Source organism: Terrapene carolina, unplaced genomic scaffold, assembly GCF_002925995.2.
Source record: "Terrapene carolina triunguis isolate 2854851 unplaced genomic scaffold, T_m_triunguis-2.0 Scaffold210, whole genome shotgun sequence".
Lineage (NCBI taxonomy): Eukaryota > Metazoa > Chordata > Testudines > Emydidae > Terrapene > Terrapene triunguis.
In genome coordinates this window covers 10,471,245-10,494,983 of record NW_020664561.1, presented here as the reverse complement: position 1 = coordinate 10,494,983, position 23,739 = coordinate 10,471,245, and the positions used below count along the sequence as shown (strand labels likewise).

General features: G+C 52.2%; 1 protein-coding gene across 1 annotated transcript in view; it reads right to left on the bottom strand.

Moving 5' to 3' along the window:
• Window positions 1-21,148, bottom strand: part of LOC112107424 (BMP/retinoic acid-inducible neural-specific protein 2) — a 28,964-nt gene extending 7,816 nt beyond the window's left edge. The window contains exons 1-4 of the mRNA XM_024201117.3: window positions 20,855-21,148; window positions 6,464-6,654; window positions 4,718-4,914; window positions 645-750 (exon numbers count right to left, since the gene is read on the bottom strand). Of these exons, the coding sequence (XP_024056885.1) occupies window positions 645-750; window positions 4,718-4,914; window positions 6,464-6,654; window positions 20,855-21,117 (757 nt within the window). The 5' untranslated portion in view covers window positions 21,118-21,148. The remainder of the gene's footprint in view (window positions 1-644; window positions 751-4,717; window positions 4,915-6,463; window positions 6,655-20,854) is intronic.
• Window positions 21,149-23,739: the final 2,591 nt, after the last annotated feature.

Below are 23,739 nucleotides of genomic sequence, written 5' to 3'. Positions count from 1 at the left end.
CATGCCCTACATCGGCCAAGCCCACCGCCCTCCCCCTTTTCCTTCCTCTGCCCCACTTCTTCTCACCCCGCCTCCTGTTGCTTTTCTCCCCACAGTGGCGACGCATTTAAATATCTCCACATGTCAAACCAAACCATCCTGCTTCACATTGCCCCAGGCTGGGGGCAGGAGGCATCACGCAGGAGGGTTCTGGCAGCCGGGGCAGGGTCATTCCTTCTCCAGGGCTGGCCTCCTGGTGTTCCCCCACCCCCAGCCACCCCCACTTTGCAGTTCTCTTCCCCATCCTCCAAAGCACCTTCCCATCCAACCTTATAGGGGCCCAGGGCCCAGCTGGGACTAGTGGGGCAGTGCATGCTTGGGCCCTGATAGGAGTCAGCGTGCAATGAAGACATGACCTAACCTACTGGGATCACCTATGACATGGGGCATGCCCCCCAACATCGGGACATTCTGGGTAAATGGGGCCCTTTTTTGACCTAACTCCTGTACACTCTCCCTCTCCCTCTACTTGGGGCCCTACCCATCCTTGGTTCAGTATCCCTCCTCTCTCCCACTGGCCTCTCCCTCCCTTGATGACCGCTGTAGCGGCTGGTCTGGCCCTTGCTAGGCATGGGGGATGAAAGGAGGAAGGCTGCCGTCCTCACCTAGTAGCTGTACTTTGTTCTCAGGGCTCTGGACGAGAACCGAGCTGACCGAATCCAAGTTATCGTAGTTACTGCAGCCGAGAGGGCCCGTCCGGGTTTCGGTTACCTGCGAGAACAGGGGGTAATAAGAGAGCGAGTGAGGCGGGACCTGGCATCACACCTCAGCAGTTAGGGTCTGAGCCTGCAGCTGAAAACGTTCAGAGCTCTGACCTGCACTCCTTCCTATGCCAGTGCTGGGCTCTGTGCCCTTCTACCCGGGCACCGCAGGCCTGACTCTCAGCACCCCCGGCTGTGCCAGTCCTGGGGCCACGGAGAACTCTCATCCCCTTGCTGAAGTCATTGCACGTGTGAGGGGATTTGCCCTGCTGCATTGCCAGGCAGAAGCTGGATGCTGGCCAATTCCCAGCCCAGGAAGCCTGGCACACCAGATGAGTAGTTAGGGAAGGAAAAGTACCTATTACATTCCAGAGCCCACCCCCAGCAATGGCCGGGCGGCGTCTGCTGGTGGTGGCCCCATCAGGCATTAGCCAACTCGGCACTAATAGTCCAAGCTCTGTTCTCAGCTCCTGGAGGCCAGGCAGGGCTATAGAAGGAGCAGGAGGGGGCAGAAATGGTGAGCAATGAAGGCGCAATACAGTGGTCCGGTTCATATGAAATAGAAGGAACATGGGAAGAGGCCAGAAGGGTGATGAGGTCCCTTGCGAAATCCCAGCCCAGGTGGTCTCAGGCGGGGTGACCTTGGAAAGCAAATGTAAGTCAGAGGCCGCAGGGCTGTCCTTGCTGCCAACAAGGAGCCAGCCAGGCCAGCAGAGCAGTCCCGAGCGAGGGCGTCTGCGGCAGCGCGAGAGACAGGCGGCCCGGCAGCGCTGGGAGAAAGGGGAAATAATTGCGTGCTAATTGGCCTGTTGACAGAGAGCAGCTCTGCCTCCAGCCTGATGCAGCTCGGCTTCGTTAGCGTGGCCAATTTCCCATAACTAACAGGAAGGCGCTAACCTCGCTCAGGCTCCTTTTCCCCTCCCAGCGGGGACGCTGGCTGCCAGAGATGGGCTTATAATTGCCAGGCTGCGGGAGGAGAGCCCAGGGCGGGACTGGGCTTCAACCAGCCACAGTTTGCATCCCAAGTGCAGCATCGGGGTGGGGGTGGGGAGAACAGGGACCAGGAGATTCCCTTCCTGTCCCCTGACTGTATGTGGCACACCTGCTCTATGCTCATCGATCACGTTAGATCCACTCAGCTCAATCAGATGAACACAGAGGGCTTCAAAGAGCAGAGGAGGGCAGATCCGACAGTCACAAGGCGATCCCCAAAGGCCCAGATGAGACCAGCCTGTCCAGAGATCTCAAAGCACAGCTGTTTTACAGAAGGAATTCAGAGCATAGAGATTTGCCCCAAGTAACTCAGAGCCACAGCCCGGACTAGTAAGCAGATCTCCTGATTCCCCAGTTCATGCCGCATCCTCTGGGTCATGCTGTCAGCAGCCAGTGAGCGAGAGGAAATACACTTACGTTGGGTTCTACGTAGAGGGGAAGGAGGAGGTGCACAGTTGGCCTCCCATTTTCAGAGAAACAGACCAGGATGGAGGCTGAGCCCTCTCCTATATAGCCCACCACAATGAGCGCTTTGCCTGATCTGTACACAGCAGCTCCAGGCTGAGACCCGCATGACCCTTTCAGAGGAAAGGCACAGATGTAGCAGAGCAATGCCAGCGCGAGAGCAGCAACTCCTCAGCCCTCCTCAGCAAGGACGGCCCTGCGGCCTCTGACTTACATTTGCTTTCCAAGGTCAGCTGCCGCCTGAGACCACATGGGACGGGATTTCGCAAGGGGACCTCACCGCCCTTCTGGCCTCTTCCCATGTTCCTTCTATTTCATATGAACCGGACCACTGTATTACTCCTTCGACCACTCACCATTTCTGCCCCTCCCCCTTCCACAGCGAGCTCCCCCCGCCTACGGCATGAAGATCAGAGCTCAGGAAGGGTTTACAATGGAGCCTCTCAGCCCAGTCTCCAACCACACGAGGAGATTGACTTGGCTTCTCTACCCACAACGGAGCAGGGTGTGGAGGCCCAGCACTGGACCAGTAGTGGGCTGTAGGTCAGGGCTGAGGTGCACCAGCAGAGCGGTGGAGGGGAGCTTTTCACACCCTCTGGCCAATGTCTCCCTGTGAGTCTGGACACCAGCCGTTTCCCTGAGCCCCCCACTCTGATGACAGAACACCGGCTGCAGACCGCAGCATAAGAATGCCGTGTTGGTCCGTGCCGCGAACGGCCACCAGGTGGGGCAGTTTAATGGTAGGCATTTGGATCAGACGGGTGGGATACAGAGCGGTGGATTTCATTGCTGGCTCTTACGATGAAAGGCTGGTGTTTTGTTTCCTGATGGATTGTTCTCAGTCATATAAGATACCCAGGGGCTAAGCCACAGGAGCCAGTATGGACCTCAACAGAGGGAACAAGGTGAAAGCAAGACATCAGCTTGCTAAGGGGTAGAGATGGTCAGAACAAGACACATCGTTTGGAGGGTCCGGTAAAGACTCCCCTGCCCAGATATTTGATTATTATTTATGTACACCTCTACCTCGATATAATGCTGTTATCGGGAGCCAAAAAATTTTACCGCGTTATAGGTGAAACCGCGTTATATCGAACTTGCTTTGATCCGCCAGAGTGCGCGGTCCCGCCCCGCCCCCCCGGGGCACTGCTTTACCACATTATATTCAAATTCGTGTTATATCGGGTCGCATTATATCAGGGTAGAGGTGTATATTGTGCCAGGCGCTGTACAAACACAGAGCAAGAGACAGCCATAGACAACCCCTTACAGGCCAGACCAAGGAAGTGCGTTACTGGCTCTGCATCACAGAGGGGAACAGAAGCAACTTGCTCGAAGTCACACACGTTCTGTAGCAGAAGCAGCCACCGAACCCAAGTTTTCTCAGCCAGAGGGCAATGCCTTGTGAGGGAGTGGCAGTCACAGCATGACTGTGCCCTATGGGAGGGAAGAGAGTCCAGTGCACCTGTGACTGATTAGCAGCTGCCCAACGGGGATTAAAAGAAAGCAGCTGGACCCGTATAAAGAGAGCGTCAGGCGGTAGCAGGTGAGAGCTGCCTGGGAGAGACAGGGAAGTTGCAAAGAGGAGAAAATGATGTGGGTCTTCCCTGGGAATAGGGAGGAAATGCTAGGAGGCCAGTGGAGGGGTTAGCCTGCTGCCCTTTCTGAGCTGGAGAGCCAATGCCGGGAGGCTGAAAAGGGCTGAGCTGTGTTCAGGGTAGAAGAGTCAGGGGACTGGTGGCTCTCAGGTGGCTGGCTGGGAGAGAGGGGCTCTGGAACAAGGGCGGAAAGGAGTGCTGGGGGACTCATGGGTGGGTGACCTGGAAGCGTTGTCCCCAGAGAGAGGACTGGAGAAATCCCTGTATCTAGATGAGTGTTCCTGTGGGAACTGGGAGAACTGTTTTACCATGAGAGTTTTATGCACTATTGTATGTGTACATGACTAAGTTATGCCTAGAGGTGAGTCTCTGAACTGGACAGTGAGACAGACTGTCTCTCTTTATGGCTGGACCGAGGGGAAACTGAGTCAGGAGCACATATCATGCCGCAGCCTACCACAGGAGGGGCATGTGAGGAAGGGCACCCTGTGACAATGGCTCAGTGCCTAGGGCAGTGCAGTGGGAGTCTGGAGACATGGGATCTCTTCCTGGCTCTGCCACTGACCAGCTGGGTGACCTTAGGCATGTCACATCCCACCCTGTGCCTCAGTTTCCCCTCTCACCCTTTATCTGCCTTATGTACTTTGATTGTAAGTTCGTAGGGACAGAGATGGTTCCTTCCAATGTGTTTGTGCAGCATCTGTTGTGTCTAGCGGCTACTGTAATACGCAGAGTAAGTACTTGCAAGGCCATCTCTCCTGGAATGAGCTCTGTACCCCTTTCACCTTTGCTTTACTTTGGAAAGCTAATGCCAGAGGTGCTAAGCCCCCATCCCCATCTGGATAGGCAGGGTCCCCCTTGCTGTCACCCCCACCCCCATCGTCCTGGGGCCTCCTGCTCCGCGCTCAGCGGCGGTATTACCTTGATGGCGGCTGTGGCTATCTGGATGTGGTGGAGCCTGCGCAGAGTGCTTTCCCGGTCAATGAAGTACGAGGCAGCCAGCTGGTGCAGAGTCTCCAAGGAGACAGTGGAGCTGTTCCCGCCCCCTCCCGTCCCGACCGCTTCCGCCTTCCGGCTCAGCTTGCGCTTGTCCACGAAAATGGTCAGGGACTCTTCTCCTGCACAGGCACGTGAGCCGGTCAGTGTGCTCCAGGGATGCTCAACTCTGCTTCACCATCAGTCATCCATGGGCAGGAACGGAGCCAGAGCCCGCCTCCCTGCCGCCCCTCCGGGCTGGCCATCCCTCACAGCAATACAAGCCTGAAGGATGGGCTGCAGGGTAGGTCTGCCCCACGAGGCCTTTCGCAGGCGTGCGAGTTGGCCCAGTGGGGGACGTCAGCCTGCAGCCCCTCTGATTTCCAGCCACTCTAATCAGACCCTGGAGACTGAGCCCCGGATCGCCCAAGCAGTGTCACAGCCCCTGCTGCTCGGTGGCCATCCTGAGCCGGCTCTGAGACATTGCCACTCCCTGGCCAACTCGCCAGTGCCCAACTAGGAGGCTCAATCATGCGGAGACTTCCAGGAATCCCAACTGGTTCTGACGGGCAGGCGGGAGCGCACCATTGGAGGCCATCTCTCCATTACATCGTCCCTTCCTCTGCCTGGGGACACGTCCCTGTGGGTGGATTTATAGAACCAGCCTCTCTTATTAAAGGGCCATTGCGTCTTATCTTTTACTGCCTTGGCCCTCGCACAGTGGCTCATTTGCAGGACAGAACACGAGAGGCTAGCACACAAATACAACCCATTCCACTTCTTCCCTCCATCTCTACTGCGTCTCTCACGTCCCCGTCAGAGCCCTGAGTCATGCTCCAGGCCTTGCCCCCAATGCCAAGCAACCCAGTGCTTGAGGCTTGCGGAGCATCGGGGCATTCCTTTGGGGGACCCAGTGACGCTTGGCCAGAGGACTGCGGTTGAGTCATAGGAGACTCTCCTGCTCCATTCAGAGATGGAGCGCGCCTTGCCTGGCCCTCTGCAGGCTGGGAGTGCTGAGACCAGCTGTAGGTGTTAGCCTCGGCTAAGTGGAAATGTCTGTCTGCTCCAGCCCCATGGTCACTCAGTAAAGAGTCCCCATGCTTATTGGAGCCCTTGTATTTAGGACTTGTTCTGTTGCTGCTTGTACCCCGTTGCTCCGAGCTGCTCCCAGACATCGAAAACACCCATGCGTCTCTTTTAAAACCCACCCCCTCTCTCTGCTGCTCTCCTTGCCAAACACTAGTTGCTGTTTTTATGGGCCCCACCAAAGCAACAGCAGCCAAAATTTTCCAAAGTCACTAGTGGTTTGAGGGACCCAACTTGAGATGCCGGAAAGGGGCCTGCTTCCCAGGAAGTGCAGCACATCCACCCTCCGAAAAAGAGTCTCTTTTCAGGGTTCTCGGGTTGGGACCCCAAAATCACTAGCCACTTTGGAAGATCTTGGCTGGTCGTCACTTCCGCTGCTGAGCCAGCAGCAGCGGTTCCATGAGCAAGCAGTGTTCCCAGAACTGGGCAGACCATGCTCACATCTCGATGCTGCTACATAAGTAAGGCAGGAAAGGAAAAGGCCATTTTGCATGGGCCAGATCCTCAGCTGGTGGAAATGGAGTTAGCATCACTGACATCAATGCCAATTTGCACCAGCTGAGGATCTGGCCCCAGGAGCATAACTTTGGCACAGGGGGCACTTACCTCCCAGAGTGGCGGAGAGCAGGAAATGCGTGCCATATTTTTTAATCAGGTTTTCCGTAATCTGTTGCAGGCTGGGCCTTCGTCCCAGGAGGCGGATGTTCCGGATGAATTCGGGGGCCAAGGGCAGCGGTAAGCTGAAGAAATCTTTCCTTTCCAAGGCTAAGTTATTCACCTTCCAGCGGGCAAACTCTCTGGAGAAAGAGGCCAAGGAAAAGCAGCCATGAACTCCAGTATCCAGGTGAGAGGGAGGGGAGGATGGGGAAATGGGAGAGAACATAAACCCCCATCGCAGTCACAAAGCCTGTAGTATGTACTGGTCATTGTACCGCCTTCCATTAGTGGTGGGTGAAGGTAGTTCCAAGGAGACCCAAGCAAGATCAGGGCCTATTGTGCCAGGCACTGTAACAGGCACCTAGTGAGACAGGCTCTGCCCACAAGAGCTCACGCTCTAATAGACCAGACAGGATTCTCATCCCCACTTGTGACAGGCAGGACTAGGGTCCTCCCATACCCGTCCCAGGAAAGTATAGTAAAGGAGTCCTCCAAGCTGCACAGATAGGCTGTGTGGGATATAGCCAATCAGGAAGGCTGCAAGGGGCTAGCCATTCACAGGGTTGCAAGCTAGTATAAAAGGAGCTGCAGCGCAGCCCCAACTCAGTTGCTGCTTACAGCCAGGGGGGTGCAGATGGTGCTCCTGGCTGGCCAAAGAGAACTGCAGCACCACGGACAGCTCAGTGTGGGCAGGGACTGGGGGAGCCAGAAAGAGCTGCTGGCTGGCTGTTGGGCCTGAACACAAAAGAGCCCTGAGGTAAGGTACAGCTTTGGTGAAGGCTGGGGCTGCAGGAAAGTGGCCCCGGGAACTGAAAGTGGTTGTTAAAGGGACATGGTGGCATGTGGCTGTGATTCTTAGGGTCCCTGGGTGGGGACCCGGAGTAGTGGGCGGGCCCAAGTTTCCCCCCATAGGCCACTGGGGAAGTGACCTACAATTGTACAGTGATAAACTCCAGAAGGGGATCTGAACTGTTAAGAGGCCCAGCTGGGGCCAGAACAGACCAGAGCAGAAGAGCCTCCACGGAGGAGGCCCTGCGGGTACGGCTCCCTACCAGGGTCAGGAGCGCTGAAAGACTTTGTTGCACTGCTACCCCAGAAGGGCTCTGAGTTGTGTTCCATATACACGGTGTGAGACTTGGCTGGAGGGGTCACCACAGACTGACAGAGGTGCAGACACACCTAGCCAGAGGGTGCTCCTCGGAGGTGGGGTGCCACCCTGTTACATGCTGTACAGATGGGGAACTGAGGCACAGAACCCAGGGTCACAAAGGGAGTCAGTGGTAGAGCAGGGAATTGGACCCAAATCTCCTGCATTCCAGCCCAGGGCTGTAACCACAAGGCCAGCCTCTCTCTCCTTCAGCTACCACCTCACATCATCTCAGTTGCTTTCCCTTCGTACGTGGAGCCAGGTAAAGCCCGGCTCCCTCTATGCTCTGTCCTGCAGGCGTGCTGGCTGCCTTTGTTGTGGAGTACATGAGCCCCTGCCGGCATGCAGCACAATACAAATCCATGTATATACGACAAGTCCCACATGTGTGCTGGAAACATCTCATTTGGAGGGAACTGGGCTAGGGATATTGCAATATCAGCTGGTTAAGTACGCCCACAGAGAACTGAATAGATTAGGGATTTAGCCAGTCTCTCTCATAACTAGCGGTAACAGACTATATCTAACAGGTCTAGCTCCCTCCAACGCGCCCCTCGTATGATCAATAACTCTGCTCTGGCAGCCGAGAGGAGAGACCAGAATGGAAACAATTCCAGCTCAGTTCAAAGGAGATGGGGGTGAGAGAGAATGGATGGAGGCTGCATGCACAGCTGCTATTCCAAAGACCAAGGCAAGAAGTTGAAATGAAACAAAGTCAGCCTGGGAGTAAGGCACAGTGATGATGATGATGATGAACCACAGGTAAAGCTTCCCAAGGGATGCTCCATCATTCTGCAGCTTTAGCATGAGACTGCATGGATGGCCTCCTATAGGATATGCACTAGTTCCACCACACATTAAGGACCTGAAGTGGGGATCACTGGGTGATGTTCACTGGCCTGGGTGATGCAGAAGGTTGGACCAGATGATCACAATGATCCCTTCTGGCTTTCCAGTTTATGAATCTACCCATCCCCTGCTGCTGAGGCATCCAAACTCATTTCACATATGAGCCAAATTCGAACCAGCGAATCCATTGGTAAAAAGGCCAATCCTGACGATTTGCAGGAAGCATTATAATAATAAATGGAGATATCCCATCTCCTAGAACTGGAAGGGACCTTGAAAGGTCATTGAGTCCAGCCCCCTGACTTCACTAGCAGGACCAAATACTGATTTTGCCCCAGATCCCCAAGTGACCCCCTCAAGGATTGAACTCACAACCCTGGGTTTAGCAGGCCAATGCTCAAACCACTGAGCTATCCCTCCCCGCTTTTACCACCCTTTGATCTAAATGGATTAACCCGTAGGCTATCACAGGCATTTCCCCACACCACAGCCCAGTGAATGCTTAGGGGGACATAACCCCAGTCTCAAAGGGTTGATGGGTGGATGCATGTGAGAATGCTTACTACCAGCCTCAGCCAATGGTGCGCAAGTTTGTAGGTAGTGTGGCCAGGCTAAAAGTGCTATGTGGACTCGGCTGACAGCACAGTGATCCCATCCGGGAATTCTGCGGCTGAAATCTTTGCTCTGCTATGCAGCTGTGTGTATCAGCTATTCCTGGTGGGCATGGCACTGGAAATGTTTCCAAGGTTAGATATACAGACCAGTACTCAGAGCTAAGGCAGAGATGCCAAAACTTCAGGCTTGGTCCACTGACACCTCACCAGAGGGCTGCATCTAATCTGTAGGAACATTTGCCGAAGTTCAGAAATGAAAAATGCATGCACACAGCTATGCTGCTTGCTTCCCCCTTGCCTCTCCGGTGATAGACAGGTGTGGACTGCTGGCTAATGGATTCCACCCACAAGACAAACTAGTAGCTGATCACAGTGTTCTCCTCGTGCAGTTCCCACCCTGCAGATGTTTTCAGAGAGCGTGAGCTAAAGCCCACTGAAATCAATGAAAAGACTCCTGATGGTTTTGTATTAGCCCCAAAGAAAGGCACATGATGCTCAGTATTATGGTAGCATGAGATCAGGGCCCCAGTATGCTGTGCACTGTACACACATGGCGAGAGAGTGCCTGCACCTTAGATCTTGCAGTCTAAATAGACAAGGGGTGGGAGGGGAAATAGATGAAGTGTTTTGCCCAAAGGCACTCAGCAGGTCAATGGCACAGCCAGGAAATAGAACCCAGGTCTACCAACTAGACCACATTGCTTGCTAATTATATCAGTTAAAAATTAAAGTTATAAACAAACGTAGGTAATCCCAGAGCCATTTGTTATAATAGCAAGCCAGTATGTATTAATGCTATGTGCAATAGTAATAAATTAATCATAAATGGTCTGAACTATTTATAAATGCTATAGAACCATTCAGTTATAGGAACAGATCTTATGCCACATGCAACATCCTGGGCCTGATTTTTCTCTGGTTTACACCCTTGACTTCATTGTCCTGATTTACACAGCTGTAGGTGAGAGGAGACTCAGTCCCCGGTATGCTAATATACTTACATGTAAATATAATTGTACATGGAGACTGACTAAATAAAAAGGATTCAGAAGTCTGGGGCTCTGGCCTGTTAAAATCATTTTCCCCGGCACTCTGCCCCTCCACATCTAAGATACTGAACAATGGACTATAGGACACGGCCGTTCTCTGGGCATGCCTGAGCTAAGGGGTCTGAGGTTTAAAATGTTATTACCCTGTAAATACAGTGTTATCTCTACCAGAAACAGCGCTATAAAATCAGTGCCTGACGCTGCTCCTATTGAAACTGCAGGCAAAACTCCCACTGACCTGTCTGGATCGGCTTATGAATGGGAGTAGGGCACAAGCCAGCAGGGGTCCACGGCCCCACCGCCTGGGGCTCTCCAAGCAATGTGAGACTGCCAACTTTGCTGCTATCCCCAGACAGGGCTGTTGCAGGAAGGGGTGGAAGGGAAGGCCCGATCTGATGCTTTCCCACACAGCGTGGGAGTATGCTCAGCTATGCCACCTCCTGGAGGTGGGAATTCTGGGAATGGAGGGGGACAGGAAAGGAAACTAGAGTGTAAACAATGGAATTCAAACTCATAACCTTTCTTGGCACATAGCACCCTCCTTTACCCTCCCAGCACCTCTGGCAGGAAGGGACATATTATCCCTGTTTTACAAAGGAAGAACTGAAGCACTGAGAAACACCAAGTAACTTGCCCAAAGTCAAGCAGGCAGTCTATGGCTGAGCTAGGAATTGACTCCAGATCTCCTGGGTCCCAGCTCAGTGCCCTATCCCCTAGATCATCTTTCCTACTCAGCTGTTACCCTGTCACAAGCCCTGCTAGTGCACAGGGGTTTATACCCATGCTTTGCCAAGGATTGCACCCCCTTGCTGTATTGAGGGGCACCACCGGGGGAAGGAGGTTGGCAGCATGTGCTGGCATTGGGTAATTTGGTAAGTAATATCTCAACATCTGCAGCCTGGAAAATGTGCCATATGGTACATGCCAAGCCCCGTTTAGCAGGACTCCCACATCCCTGGCACCGTCTGCACTCACTGCAAGCCCGGCATAGAGGCAATTTACCAGCCCGCTGTGTTCCCAAACAATGGCCCTGTAAACAATGATTGGCCAATTTCATTCTAATCTTTGCAATTTTGCTCTAATTAAAATCAGGCTGTGGCTTTCAGCCGATTTAATTAAAGGTGATTGGAAGAGATGGAGGAGGGGCTGGGGTGAGCGGCCAGCCGGAGTATCTGCCATCGCTCCAGTGATGGCACCCCATGTGGGTTTTTATTAGGTTAAATGGGCAGCGCAACAGCCATGTCGGAGAGCAGACAAGCGCTTGAAGTTGCCGCTGTGAGACTGCAAAGCCCTGAGCAGCCAAGCGTGCCTGCGCTCTTCACAATCGGCCTGGCCCAGAAATTATCACCACCGACAGCCCAGAGGCTATTCCAGAGGGAGAATGGAGGCTCAGGTTTGGCACTTTTTGTTCATTTCGGTCACTTGTTCCTTCCCATCACCACCTTTGGGCTGTGGGCCCAGCTCCTCTGAGGGGCCCAGCTGAACGGTGAGTCAGTGAGAGGGGTGAAGTCTATGCAGGGGGGTGATGTGCTGGGGAGCGAGGAAGGGGAGGGTGGGAGAGGAAGATCACCCCTGGCCGGGAAGGACTGAGAAGAAGAGTCTGTCCAGGGGCTGAAGGAAGAAGACCAAAGGGTCTGCGTATGGGTAGCTGGGAGAAAGAGCAGGGGCTGGTGTTTGGCGTTAGGCCCCATTTATCCCACTCTCCCCTGCTTCTGACTATGTCTGAGATCCGTCCTCTTCCAGCCACAGGCGTGGGGGCCATGTCTCGGCAGAAGCCTTATGTCCCTTGCCTGGGGTACATGTCTCTCTGGAATAGCGTCCCTCTGCTTTGACCTGGGGGGGGAAGAAACCTCTTGGCCCCATTTCCTCACCACAGACAAAGCCTCCTTTGCTCTGGCTAATGGGTCGGAGGGGCAGACACTCCTGCCATCAGGGGCTGTGGGCTAGGCCTTGGCCTTTGTTGGATGGTTAGTGGTATGGACTGGGCACCTGTCAGAGGGGCTGAGTTTTGGCCTTGAGGTCTTGCTCCTATGTCAGCATGTGTGAGGGCTTAGGAGGGAGAGATGCTTTATTCTGACAAACCTGTTATACCCCATACATGGTCAGTGTCCTGTCCTCATCAGCAAAGCCCCCCCATTCCAGTGCTGGGCCCCCATACATCAACGCCCCTAGGTCCTGTCCCACAGTAGGTCCCTGGCTCTTCCTGTGCCCACACACTGCCAAAGCACTGACACCCTGACCTGCCTCACCTCTGGCTGTGCCAACCCGAGCATTGCCCCGCTCCCCCAAGGCACCTCAGTCCTGACCTTTAGCAGTGCCTGCTCTTCCAGCTCCCCAATGTGATTTAATCAGCACTCCCGCCTATTCCAGTTCGTGGCCATGTGCTAGCTTAGCATGTGCCCCACAAGCCTCCCCCACACTTGATTCACAGGGGACCAACAGCAAATCTGAACGCTAGGCTCCACCCAGAAAACAACAGCGCGAATCCCCAATGCCATGCAGGTCCTTCTCAGAGAGGCTCTTTAGATCCAAGTGCAGAAGGCTCTGTCAAGCGGAGGTGGATTAGCTTACCCTGAGTTTTGCTGTTGTGCTATCAAAACAAATCCAAAGGGTTGCTAGCTGATTACATGCCTCCGAGGAGCTGAGAGACAATGGTTGCCTTAATCCATGTGGGGTTCTTTCTTCCTGTCTCACCTTCGTCACCAGCATTTTCTCCAGAGACCTCTGGGTCCCACAGCAGCAGCATGGAGGCCAGGGTGGTGGTGGTGAAAATCAATCCCCTGAAGGCACCAGGATTCATAACAACAAGCTGATCACAGCACTGGCAGCAGCTGCTTTGTTTGTTGTCAAAAAGGGCCTTGTACTAGAATCTCTGCTTTTCTCTGCCTTTCAAAAACCACCTCCCCGGCTGTAAGGGTTTTGTACAGAAAAACCCCATATAGTCTTTTAGAGACAATTAGGTGCATTCTGATGCTCATTAAAGTGAGAAACTGACAGCACTGATTAGAGGAAGGCAGAGTGTTAGGCAAGCAATGTGCAAGATTCCCACGCATGCAGCTCTGCCAAAGTGCTTCCATCATGACCCCTGCTATTCCAGCCCTAAGTTTTCTGCTGGCTAGAAACATCAGATGCATCTAATTGTGGGTGGGTGGATGGGAGAAGGAAGAGGACAGTGAGCAAAAGGGGAGAAAAAAGCCCATCAGTGCCTATCTGAACAGCCTCCCGAGGTTAAAGGCTGCTAGGGTGTTATTAATCAGCAAACCCAACTGGTGTCATCACCCCCCCTTTAACTGGAATTCTCACTGTTTCCAGTACACGCCTCCCCAGCCAGAGCTGACCTTCAATTAATAGTTCCCCAGGCTGTTCTGCTCATTCATGGCTAGTGCAAGAAATGGTTGAAAGGGAAAGATTTTTTTCATGAGTGTTTTCAAAATGTTCTAAACAATTTTTCTTCTGACGGGTTCTAAAGGGTTTTCATTTCTTTGGAATATTTTGTGAAAATCTGTATTAAAAGTTATTTTGGTTTCAAAATTTTTCACTTTTTCCTCCAGTTTTTGGGAACCGGGGGTGGTTTGTTTTCTGTGTTTTGCCCTCTTTCTCTCTCTTTTCCATTTTGCCACTAAAAAGGGAAGAGAAAAAGAGAGAAATAAAGGGGAAAATGAAAACTTGGACATGTTTGGATTTGGGGTTGTCCTGAAAAATGGATAACTTCAAAAAAAAGCCCCTGGGCCTGTGATATTTACATGCATGTAAAATGCTACGTATAATATTATACATTGTATTATACCTTGCCCACAAAATGGGGTCCTAGTCTGTGACTGTTGCATATAAATAATTACTACACCACAAAAACCTCCATTAAAAGAACATTATTAAGGTTGCAAAGTCAATTGTTCAAAAGTTAGGAAATGCTAGAATTAAGGTTGCCTGTCTCACCTTATTTTGGCCCCCTTGTGCGTATGCTGTATGGTACAGTCTTTAATTATGTGATCACATACTATTTTTTCCCCCCTGGAGTCCTGTCTCCTTCAATGCACAGGATGGACAGTGCTCACTGAAGGAGCAGCTAGCCAATATTTTGTTTTCTCCTCATTGTTCAATGGGTAGCCTCTGGCCTTATTTACTGCACACTATTCCAACCCTGTCCGAAGATAGAATTATTAATTAAATGGGCTTCTCTGTGGTGCTTGTCACTACAGTATAGGAGTGCTTCACAAATATTAATTCATTGTCACAATACCCCTGTGAGATAAGGGAGTATTATCTCCATTTTCCAGATTAGGAGCACACAGAGATTAAAGTAAAAAATAATCACTAATTTAATAGATACCTAGGGCCCAGTTTTTTAGAGAATTTAGTATTAATTTATAGTACATTATGTGTTTAAAGCGCAGCTCCCATTGACTTCAGTTGCAGCGGTGCATACTCAGTGCTTCTGCAAATCAGATCACAGGATCTCAATTTGGGCACCCAAGAAAATGAGGAATACATAATTAGTGGCCCTCTGTGAAAAGTTGGGTTTAGGTGACTTGCCCAGCATCACACAGAATCTCTGTGGCAGAGGAAGGGATAGAATTCAGTTATCCAGGGCAGCATCTGACTGCCTTAGCCATGAGACCATTCTTTCTCTTCTTGCAATCCCCTGTCTCCTTCACTACACCATTCCCAATTCTGCAACAAATGAGGCAAGGTCCTACAGGCAACGGCCTCCTTCACTACACAGCCTGATTAGTCTCCAGAGCAGATCCATGCCACATACCAAATGAGGCAAGGGTTTTGTGGAAAAAAATTGTATGTGATCCTGTAATTAACAATGGTATCATAATGCATATGCACAAGGGTGCCAAATTAAGATTACACACCAAACTCAATACTGGAATTTCCTAACTTTTGAGTGCTTGACTTTGCAACCTATGTCATTTTTAATGTGTGTGATTTCCTGGGTTTTTAAAAAAGCAAACTGAACAAACAGAAATTCTGTCACGTGGCATCATATTGACACCCCATATGATTCATTGCAGTCTGACATCACGCCCGCATAAAATAATGGAGCGGCTAATACGAGACTCAATTAATTAAGAACTAAAGGAGGGTAATATAATTAATGCCAATCAACATGGGTTTGTGGAAAACAGATCCTGTCAAACGAATCTGGATATATTTTTTGATGGGATTACACATTCAGTTGATAATAGTGTTGATGCAATATACTTAGACTTTTGTAAGGCATTTGACTTGATACCACACAACATTTTGATTACAAAACTAGAATGGGACCAAATAAATATGGCACAATTTGAATGGATTAAAAACTGGCTAACTGATAGATCTCAAATATAACTGTATACACTGAATCATCATCGAGCGGGTGTGTTTCTAGTGAGGTCCTCTGGGGATCAGTTCTTGGCCCCAACATTTTTATCAATGACTTGGAAGAAAACATAAAATCATCATTGATAAAGTTTGCAGATGACCCAAAAATTGAGGGAGTGGTAAATAATGAAGAGGACAGGTCACTGACACAGAGTGCTCTGGATCACTTGGTAAGCAGGGCACAAGCAAACAATATGAGTTTTGACACAGCTAAATGTAAATGGGTACATCTAGGAACAAAGAACATAGGCCATACTTACAGGATGGGGCACTCTGCCCTGGGAAGCAGAGACTCTGAAAAAGATTTGGGGGTTATGGTAGATAATCAGCTGAACATGAGCTCCCAGTGCAAGGCTGTTGCAAAAAGGGCTAATGCAATCTTTGGATGCATAAACAGAATCACAAGTAGGGGTAGCGAGGTTATTTTACCCCATATTTGGCACTGGTGTGACCACTGCTGGAATCCTGTGTCCAGTTCCAGTGTCCACAAATCAAGAAGGATGTTGATAAATCGGAGAGGATTCAGAGAAAAGCCATGAGAATAATTAGAGGATTAGAAAACATGCCTTACAGTGACAGACTCAAAGAGCTCAATCTATTTAGCTTAACAAAGAGAAGGTTAAAGGATGACTTGATCACAGTGTATAAGTACCAGCCTGGTGAACAAATATTGGCTAATGGGCTCTTCAGTTGGGCAGAGAAAGGGATAACAAGAAGCGGAAGCTAGACAAATTCAGACTGGAAATGTGTGTATTTTTAATAGTGAGGGTAATTAAGCATTGAAACAACTTCTGAGGGGTAATGGTGGATGCTCCATCACTGGAAATCTTTAGGTCTTTGGGTGTTTTGCTAAAAGCTCTGCTCTCAGAATTGTTTTTGGGGAAGTTCTCTGGCCAGTGTTACACAGGAGGTCAGACTAGATGATCCAGTGTTCCTTTCTGGCCTTGGAATCTAGGAATCAGCAGGGTTGGAACCCTTCGCTCCCGCACATAGATCTCTGCCACTGGAGCTGATGGAGGAACTGTAGTAGTAGTAGGTGGATAGCAGTATTAGTATTAACCTCTTTCTGGACCAGCACTAGAAGGGGGGGATGGGACAACTTGCCAGTGGGTTTCACAGCTCTTTGCTGACAGCGGAGGAATGACATGGCTCAGGAATTTTGGGTTCCATTCCAGGCTCTGGACGGGTGTGTGCTTTAGTGGGCACAGACTCTTCTGCATCTGTTTCCCCACTGCCCCAAGCTTGACCGTTTTGCACCGTTCCCTCCAATCTGTCCCTGTCCCAGTCCTGTTTCTTCCCCACTCCTGGCTCCTAATTCCAGTTCAGTTTGCCTCACATCGCTAGTCCCAGTCTCCACTCTCAGGCCTCTCATCCCAGTCCTAGTTTCCTTGCTCAGCCAGTCCGAGTTCACCTCTCCCAACTCTTAATCCAATCTGTCATCTCTCCTCTGGCTTTAGCCTCCAGTCAGCCCCTGCCAACCTGCCCACCTCCCCTGTCCCCAGTGGCTCCCTGACCCAGCTCATCATCTGATCTCAGTTCCCCCTCACACCCACTGGTTCCCAGTCTCTCCCTCATTTCCTTCCTCAGCTCCAGGCTCTCCTGGCTCCCACTCCAGTTTCCTTGCCTAGCCACTCCCAGTCTTTCCCCCCCATCCCAACTACCAGTCACACTTTCTCTCCCCTCTAGTCCCAGTCTCCTCCCAAGGCTCCTGGTCCCAATCTACTCCCTCAGGTCCGCCGCTTGTCCCCTCTGTATTCAAACCAGGCAGCTTCCTCCGCTGTGGGGCTAGGCCGAGCAGGGAGGTCATGGAGAGCACAGGAGAGCCCAGATCCCTGCTCTCAGTTCCAGTGCCCATTCTGGCCAGGCCCGGCATGTGGCAGCCTGGAGCTGCAGTTGCAGCAAAAGTCCTGCTTGGCCCCAGGTTGGAGCATGTTCAGTGTGGATGAAATCTTCAGGGAATTTACCTTTGAAGCGCTAGCCAGTCTCTGTACAATACCTCTAGGGAGGAGGGGGTAGATTAGATTGGTCTCCATGGATTCTGTGCTAGCTCCCATTGTGAGGGTCGCCTGGGCTTTGTGACATGGACTCCTGCTGGTTCAGAACTGAACGGAGACCCGCCAGAATCCTTTCCCATAGGCCACCACATCGATCCTGGGGTTATGACTTTGGGTCGCCACTTACCACAGCCCACCTGAGGGCCAGGGCAAGGGGAGTCAGTTCCATCATCCCCAAGCCCATGTGCTTCCCAACACTCCTGTCATTTACTCCAGATGTCTGGGGCGGGCCATGGCTGAACCAGGCAGGAAAATAGGTCCTCAGAAGAGCTATTTAAGGGTGAAATCCACGACGCCCTATGCAGGAGACCAGCACAAAGCCTAGGCACCACTGAAGCCTGAGGACTTAAGCAGGGCTAAAAGTGACGTACAGGCCACGTCCGTTTCACCCCTGGTGTGAGGAAGTCAGGGATTCTCTGTGCCAGTGAGGAATCCAGCTGAGCTTCCAGCAGGTGACTGGACAGGTGCACAAAACACCACCCAGATTTCACTTCCCTAATAGTTTTGTGCTCATGCTTTCCCAGTGAGCAATGTCCCCTCCAATAGCCACCCAGCCCTGGGTCCCCTGCCCTCTGTACACTGGTGCTAACAAGCAGCTCCTTTCCCCACTTCTGTCACCCAAACGCGCTCTGGCACTGCAGTGACAGCCGTGGCAGATTAAAGCGGAGTTTTCCCAATGCTGAGAGCAAGATGCTGATTGCCTTCAAATAGTCATCTTTTCTTTTCTTTTCTCCCCCCATCCCTGCCCCCAGCAGATACTCTCTCTGTGCCTCACAGACAATCATGGTTTTTGCAACTCGCCTTCTCTCCAGAACCTGCTCTTCTGAAAGGGTGTAGAAATTAACCCTTTGTGTGCGGCAACAGGATGAAGATGCCTTGTCTCTTCTTTCTCTCCTGGAGGAATCCTGTGAGACGCCTGGGTTTCACTTGGACAGAATGGGGCAGCCTTTTCCTAATTGCTGACCCAAGGCTAGACTGGAGCAAGGAGCCATCTTTCCCCTGCCTTGTGTCCAGCGTGCAAGGGTGAGGAAGTATCACAGCCCCTGTGCTCAGGACAGTGGAAGGAGCGCTCCCTCCTACCACCCCCCAGGGACATGGAAGGGGGAAGCCAGGGCTCCATTTCCCCTCTTTACTGATCACTGCAGCTGGCTGGGCAGATGGGGGGGGGGGAGAGGAGGAATATGCTAAACCATTCTAAGAGATGGTACAGGGAGGGTGCATGTGTAACCCATGGAGCAAATGGGGCTCTATGTCCCCCTCTAGTGGCTGCTCCACATCAGAGGCTAATGGCCCTACTATAGCCTCTCATGCTTTTAGCTTTGTAAGTCCCAGGCTCAAACCCCAAGTTGGGGGAAGGGCTGTACTTTCCCAAGCCAAATCTCTCCCAGAGGTAATACAGCTCCAGGTTGCCGCTCAACGCAGGCCATTGTGCCAAGCACCCACCCTGGCCCGTCGCTGCGAGAACGACATGCTAACAGTCTTTCCCTGCTGCGCACAAGGGCGTTGAAAGATTGCATTCTGGGAGCTGGCCAAGCACTCAGAGATGCTCAGATGGCCAGGCTAGAGACATGAAAAGTGGTGTTATTGGAGCTATAACTGTTATTGCTGCCTATAAAATGATCCAGCCCTTTATCAAAGCCCATCACGCTGCCTGACTTGCTCCTGCAAGGCTCAGCGCCACAGGTCCCCCTCTGCCATAAGCTCCATGAAGAACCTGTCCCGTTTGCTCTACATATGCAATCAGGATGGCCTATAAATAGCACGTCTTTTCCAGTGCTCTCTGAAGTCACAGTAAGGTCTGACGGCATCGCGGGGTTATTTGCCTGCCTGGTTTTTTTTTTCTCTTTCTCAATCACATTTAGGTTTGGTTCAACCCACTTGTGCACTGAGCTGCCTGCTCTGGATTCCAAGGCCTGGCTCGCTACTGCACCCATCAGAATTCATCTTGCTCCTGCCCGGGATCAGCTCTGTGCCAGCAGGTGAGGCGAATGACACTGAAGCCTCACTGATTTGCACTTGCTGGCCCAGATTATGCTGAGTACAGTGGAGAGGGGGAGGAGGAGAGCTTTTGGGAGCCAGTTGTGGCCAGTTACAGCTTCCTGAATCTCTGCCCTTGGACTCAGAACAGTTTAGAGCAGCATCAAACTGCACCAGCTGGCTATGGCCCCATAGGGACCACATGGCAGCTGGAAACTGCCAAAGGACTAGGCATATTGGTCACTCCACTTGCTGCTTCCTTCCACCTTTACATTGACATGCCCTCTGCACTACTTGGGATATCCCCAAGAAAGCATGGAGGGCGGTTTCTTCTCCCTTGGCATCCCCTGAGCGGCACCCAAGGACGGAAGATCTGAGAATCTGGCCTGTTGGCATTATTTATTTCCAATAGAAGAGAGGCTAGAGGCTGCAACTGAGATTAGGGCCTCACCGTGCCCAGCCCATAGTGCGAGCCAGTCACTGTCCTGAGGAGCATTGGGTCTGAACAGCCTGGCTTAAAAGCTCATGTCTGACTGGGACAGGCTTTGCCAGAGTTAGTAACTCCATGAGTAAATGAACAAAGACAATACCTAAAAACCCACCCTGAGATCTAGCATCCCCAAACAGGCTTCGTTCAGTTATTTAGACAAAAGGGGTTCAATTATGTATGACAATATTTCCTTGTTAACTAGCTCCACCTCTCAGTCGGCTGAAGCCCCAGGGTGGTCAGTGGAGTATAGCAGGGAGGTTAGCAAGGGTCGGGTGTATTTGCCTTGGAAACTCCTTGGGCCTAATCCAGCCCTAGCTTTAATGAATTTGATCCTTTCTATTTAAACTGCAAATCCAGGGCCAAACACCACTTGCAGCCGTGTGTGTCATTGAGAAGGGCAGAGTTTGGCTCACACTGGGTGATCCTCTAGCGTTATCCCCAGTGGTAATGTACAAATGCGCATCAGAGCAGCAGAGTTGGGACAGTGGCTCCTGAGGATTTGCCAAGATCTGTTTGCAGTCACCCAATTCATGGGAGGGCGATGGGGGAAGATTCACCCCATGGGGGCTTACATGGGAATTAAGAGGTGAACAGCACTCCTATCTGAGCAGATCTGTTCTATTCCACTAGAGGGCAGCAATGCACACACGTGCGCATACACATGCTAGCTCATCATATTTGCCTGCCCCACCCTGTCTCTCTTTTCTCCCCTCCTCTCCAAGCGCATTCACCTCGCCCCTGTAGAGAGACAGCCCGCTAGGGAAGGAACGCCAGCTCCCCCTCTCACCTGTAGATCCTGTACCTGGTGGTGAAACCCTGCCGGTAGCGCTCGGCGAAGTCGGTGTATTCCTGAGCTCGGTGAAATGGTCCCCGGTCGGTGAGCAGCCAGTCCAGCGGCGCCTGGCCGGGGGAGGAGGAGGCGGCATGCTGGTCAGGCACCGGGCCGGCTGCGGCGGCGGCTACCAACCCCCGGCAGCACAGACTCAGGACCAATAGCAGCAATGCCCATGGGACCATCAGCCGGAGCCCTTCAAACTGCTGCCACCTCATGCTTCTCCTGCGCGGTTGGCTTCTTCATTCTCTCGCCACTCTCTCCCCCTCGGCGCTCCTCAGGACCTCCGGCGCTGCAACGGCACGAGGGGAAGGGCGTTAGTGAGAGAGACTGACAGGCAGAGAACCCACTGGTAGCCTACATGCTCTTATGCTGGGTACTGGGGAGAAACACATGGCAGGCACATAGCTAGGTCTGAAACCTGTCGGTGGCTGTTTGTTCTACCCTGAGTTTGGCACTTGTCAGTGTGTTTGGCACTGGTGAAAGGTGCTGGACTCCAAAGTCCTCTCTTTACCAGAACAACTACCACTGGGCAATATCAGGACAGACTTGCCCCACGCTGCCCCACCAGCGTAGCTCAGCTCCCATGAGTAGGGGAAATTCCTTCTCCTTGGCCCTGTTCTGGCCTTGAGCTGTGGCTGCTGACCAGAGTGCCCCGGGTCTCGACTGTGGGATGGTGATGTGGGTGGTGTAGAAAGACGCAAAGGGAGAAGGTGCAGGGCTCCAGGACAGGGGGAATTCACTGGGTCTGGGGACAAAGCTGCAAAATGCAATACCACTTTGACAGATTCCAGAGGGCGTCGGGCATGCCACTCCCCCCAGTTTCATCCAGTTCACTAAACGCCCTGCCATTTGGCAAAATGGCAGTGTCGTATCAGGGAAACGTTTGCTGTTCTCCTCCAGTCCCCCTGCCTGTGGTGACCTTCCGAGACAGGCCTGGCCCAAAGGAAGCTCCTTGTCCATCCTGCCACAAGGCATTTTTGCAACGTGTCACTATGGATGTGACCTCTTGGGCAGCTCCAGTGGAGATTTCAATTGGCTTCCATGGATTTAGGAGCTGAGACCTAGCGTCTCATCTCAGGGTGTGCATCCAACCCCGAGGAGTCATAGCTACTTGCTTGGGGACCAGTTCCCTTTAGCATCACTGTATCCCAAACCACGCTCGGCTGCTACCTTGCTCCTCAATTCTGTGGCACCCTTCCCCACCCTCCCTCCTTTGCTGCATGGATGCTCCTACCCTCTGACTGGACCTGCCATGCACACAGAGGAGTGGACTCGTGCTCTGGACGGGGTGCACAGTCCCGAAAGCCGCTATCTAGCATGTGCTCACTCTGCACAATCCTACTGCGCCCAGCTTATTCCTTTGGTCCAGGGTTCTGATTGTTGAGGAAATGAAAAGCTCAGTAACAGCGAGGGGAACAATGTGTCAGCATCGCAGCCCTGACTGCCAAAGCAACTAGACAAATAAAAAAAACCCAGACAGCCAGAAAACCAAACAAACCAATAAACCGTTGAAGAAACGTGTATCACTTCCAACCAAGGCCAGAGCTCTGCAAAACAGCGCTTCCATTTAGGCACCAAAGTGGTTAGAAAATTGGACCAGGAGCATCCCTCTGGGAGTGGCTGGGTGGCAAGTGCTTTGTAAAGGTCACTCTCACGGGAGAGTGCTGAGCACTTGACAATTTGGTCCTGAGCGTCTTCTTTTCTTGGGGATGGTACCCGATGTCCAGTCCAGGCAGGCAAAGAAATCCTCTTTCACAACCATTTCCTAAGTGCATTAGCACATAGAGAAGGGCGGGTAAAATGGGATTGAGGGGCCCCTTTATCTGTTTAACAGGGCAGCCTGTCGCTTTCAGGGTCAGCTGGCCCTGTCCAATTAGCCCCATCTGTGCCATAATTAGCTGCCTCTCCTCCTGAGGAGGTGGGACTAATGGGGCGGGTGTGAGTATGGCAAACAGCTGGGCTTTGTAAAAAGACTTGAGAGGCACAGTTCGGGGAGCAAGCTGTGGTAGTGACTGCAGAAAGCAGGCACCTCTGGCAGGGTGTGGCACCCACAGGGTGCAGCGTAGGTCCCTGAGATATGGCCTGCAGGAAGGTCCCTGAGAGAAGCTCGTGGGCTCCACGGGGAGGGAAGGCAGTGGGGGAAAGCTGCTAGGAGAGAAAGAGCCTCTGGGGAGAAAGTGCCCTGCTAAAGGAGCAAGAACTCTACAGGCCTGTGGGAGTAGGGGGCAAAAAGCAGGGAACTCCAACGAGTGATAGACTGTGAGAGAGACTCCAAAGGAAGCATCCTGGGATCCAAATCTCTAAAAAAGACAGAAAGCCTTCAAGATAGCCTAGAAGGGGCAGAGAACTAAGCCCACAAGGTGGGTGGAAGAACAAGACTTCTGTTATACTGGAAGGGGCCTGAACTTGAAAGGTGACCTGGCTGGAAGGCTGGTCCCCAGAAGATCCAGCCTGTTGCAGAACGAGCTTGGCTGACAACCGGGTTCTGCGACTAGTGGCAGCCTTTATTTACACTGTATTGGTTCTGCCAACAAGGGATCTGATACTGGAGCAGCCTTAGTGAGAGACCAAAGTCTCCCATCCATCTGGTGGCTGGCTGGGTCAGCATTTTGCTCATAACCAGAGCTGACCTCAAAGGAAGACCCTCATGGCCCCTTGGCAGGGAGTGACCCAATAGGGGTCGTCCTGCCAAGGCCGGCTCCAGGCACCAGCAAAGGAAGCAGGTGCTTGGGGCGGCCATTGGAAAGGGGCGGCACGTCCGGGTCTTCGGCAGCAATTTGGCAGCAGGTCCCTCACTCCCTCTCAGAGGGAAGGACCCGCCGCCAAATTGCCGCCGA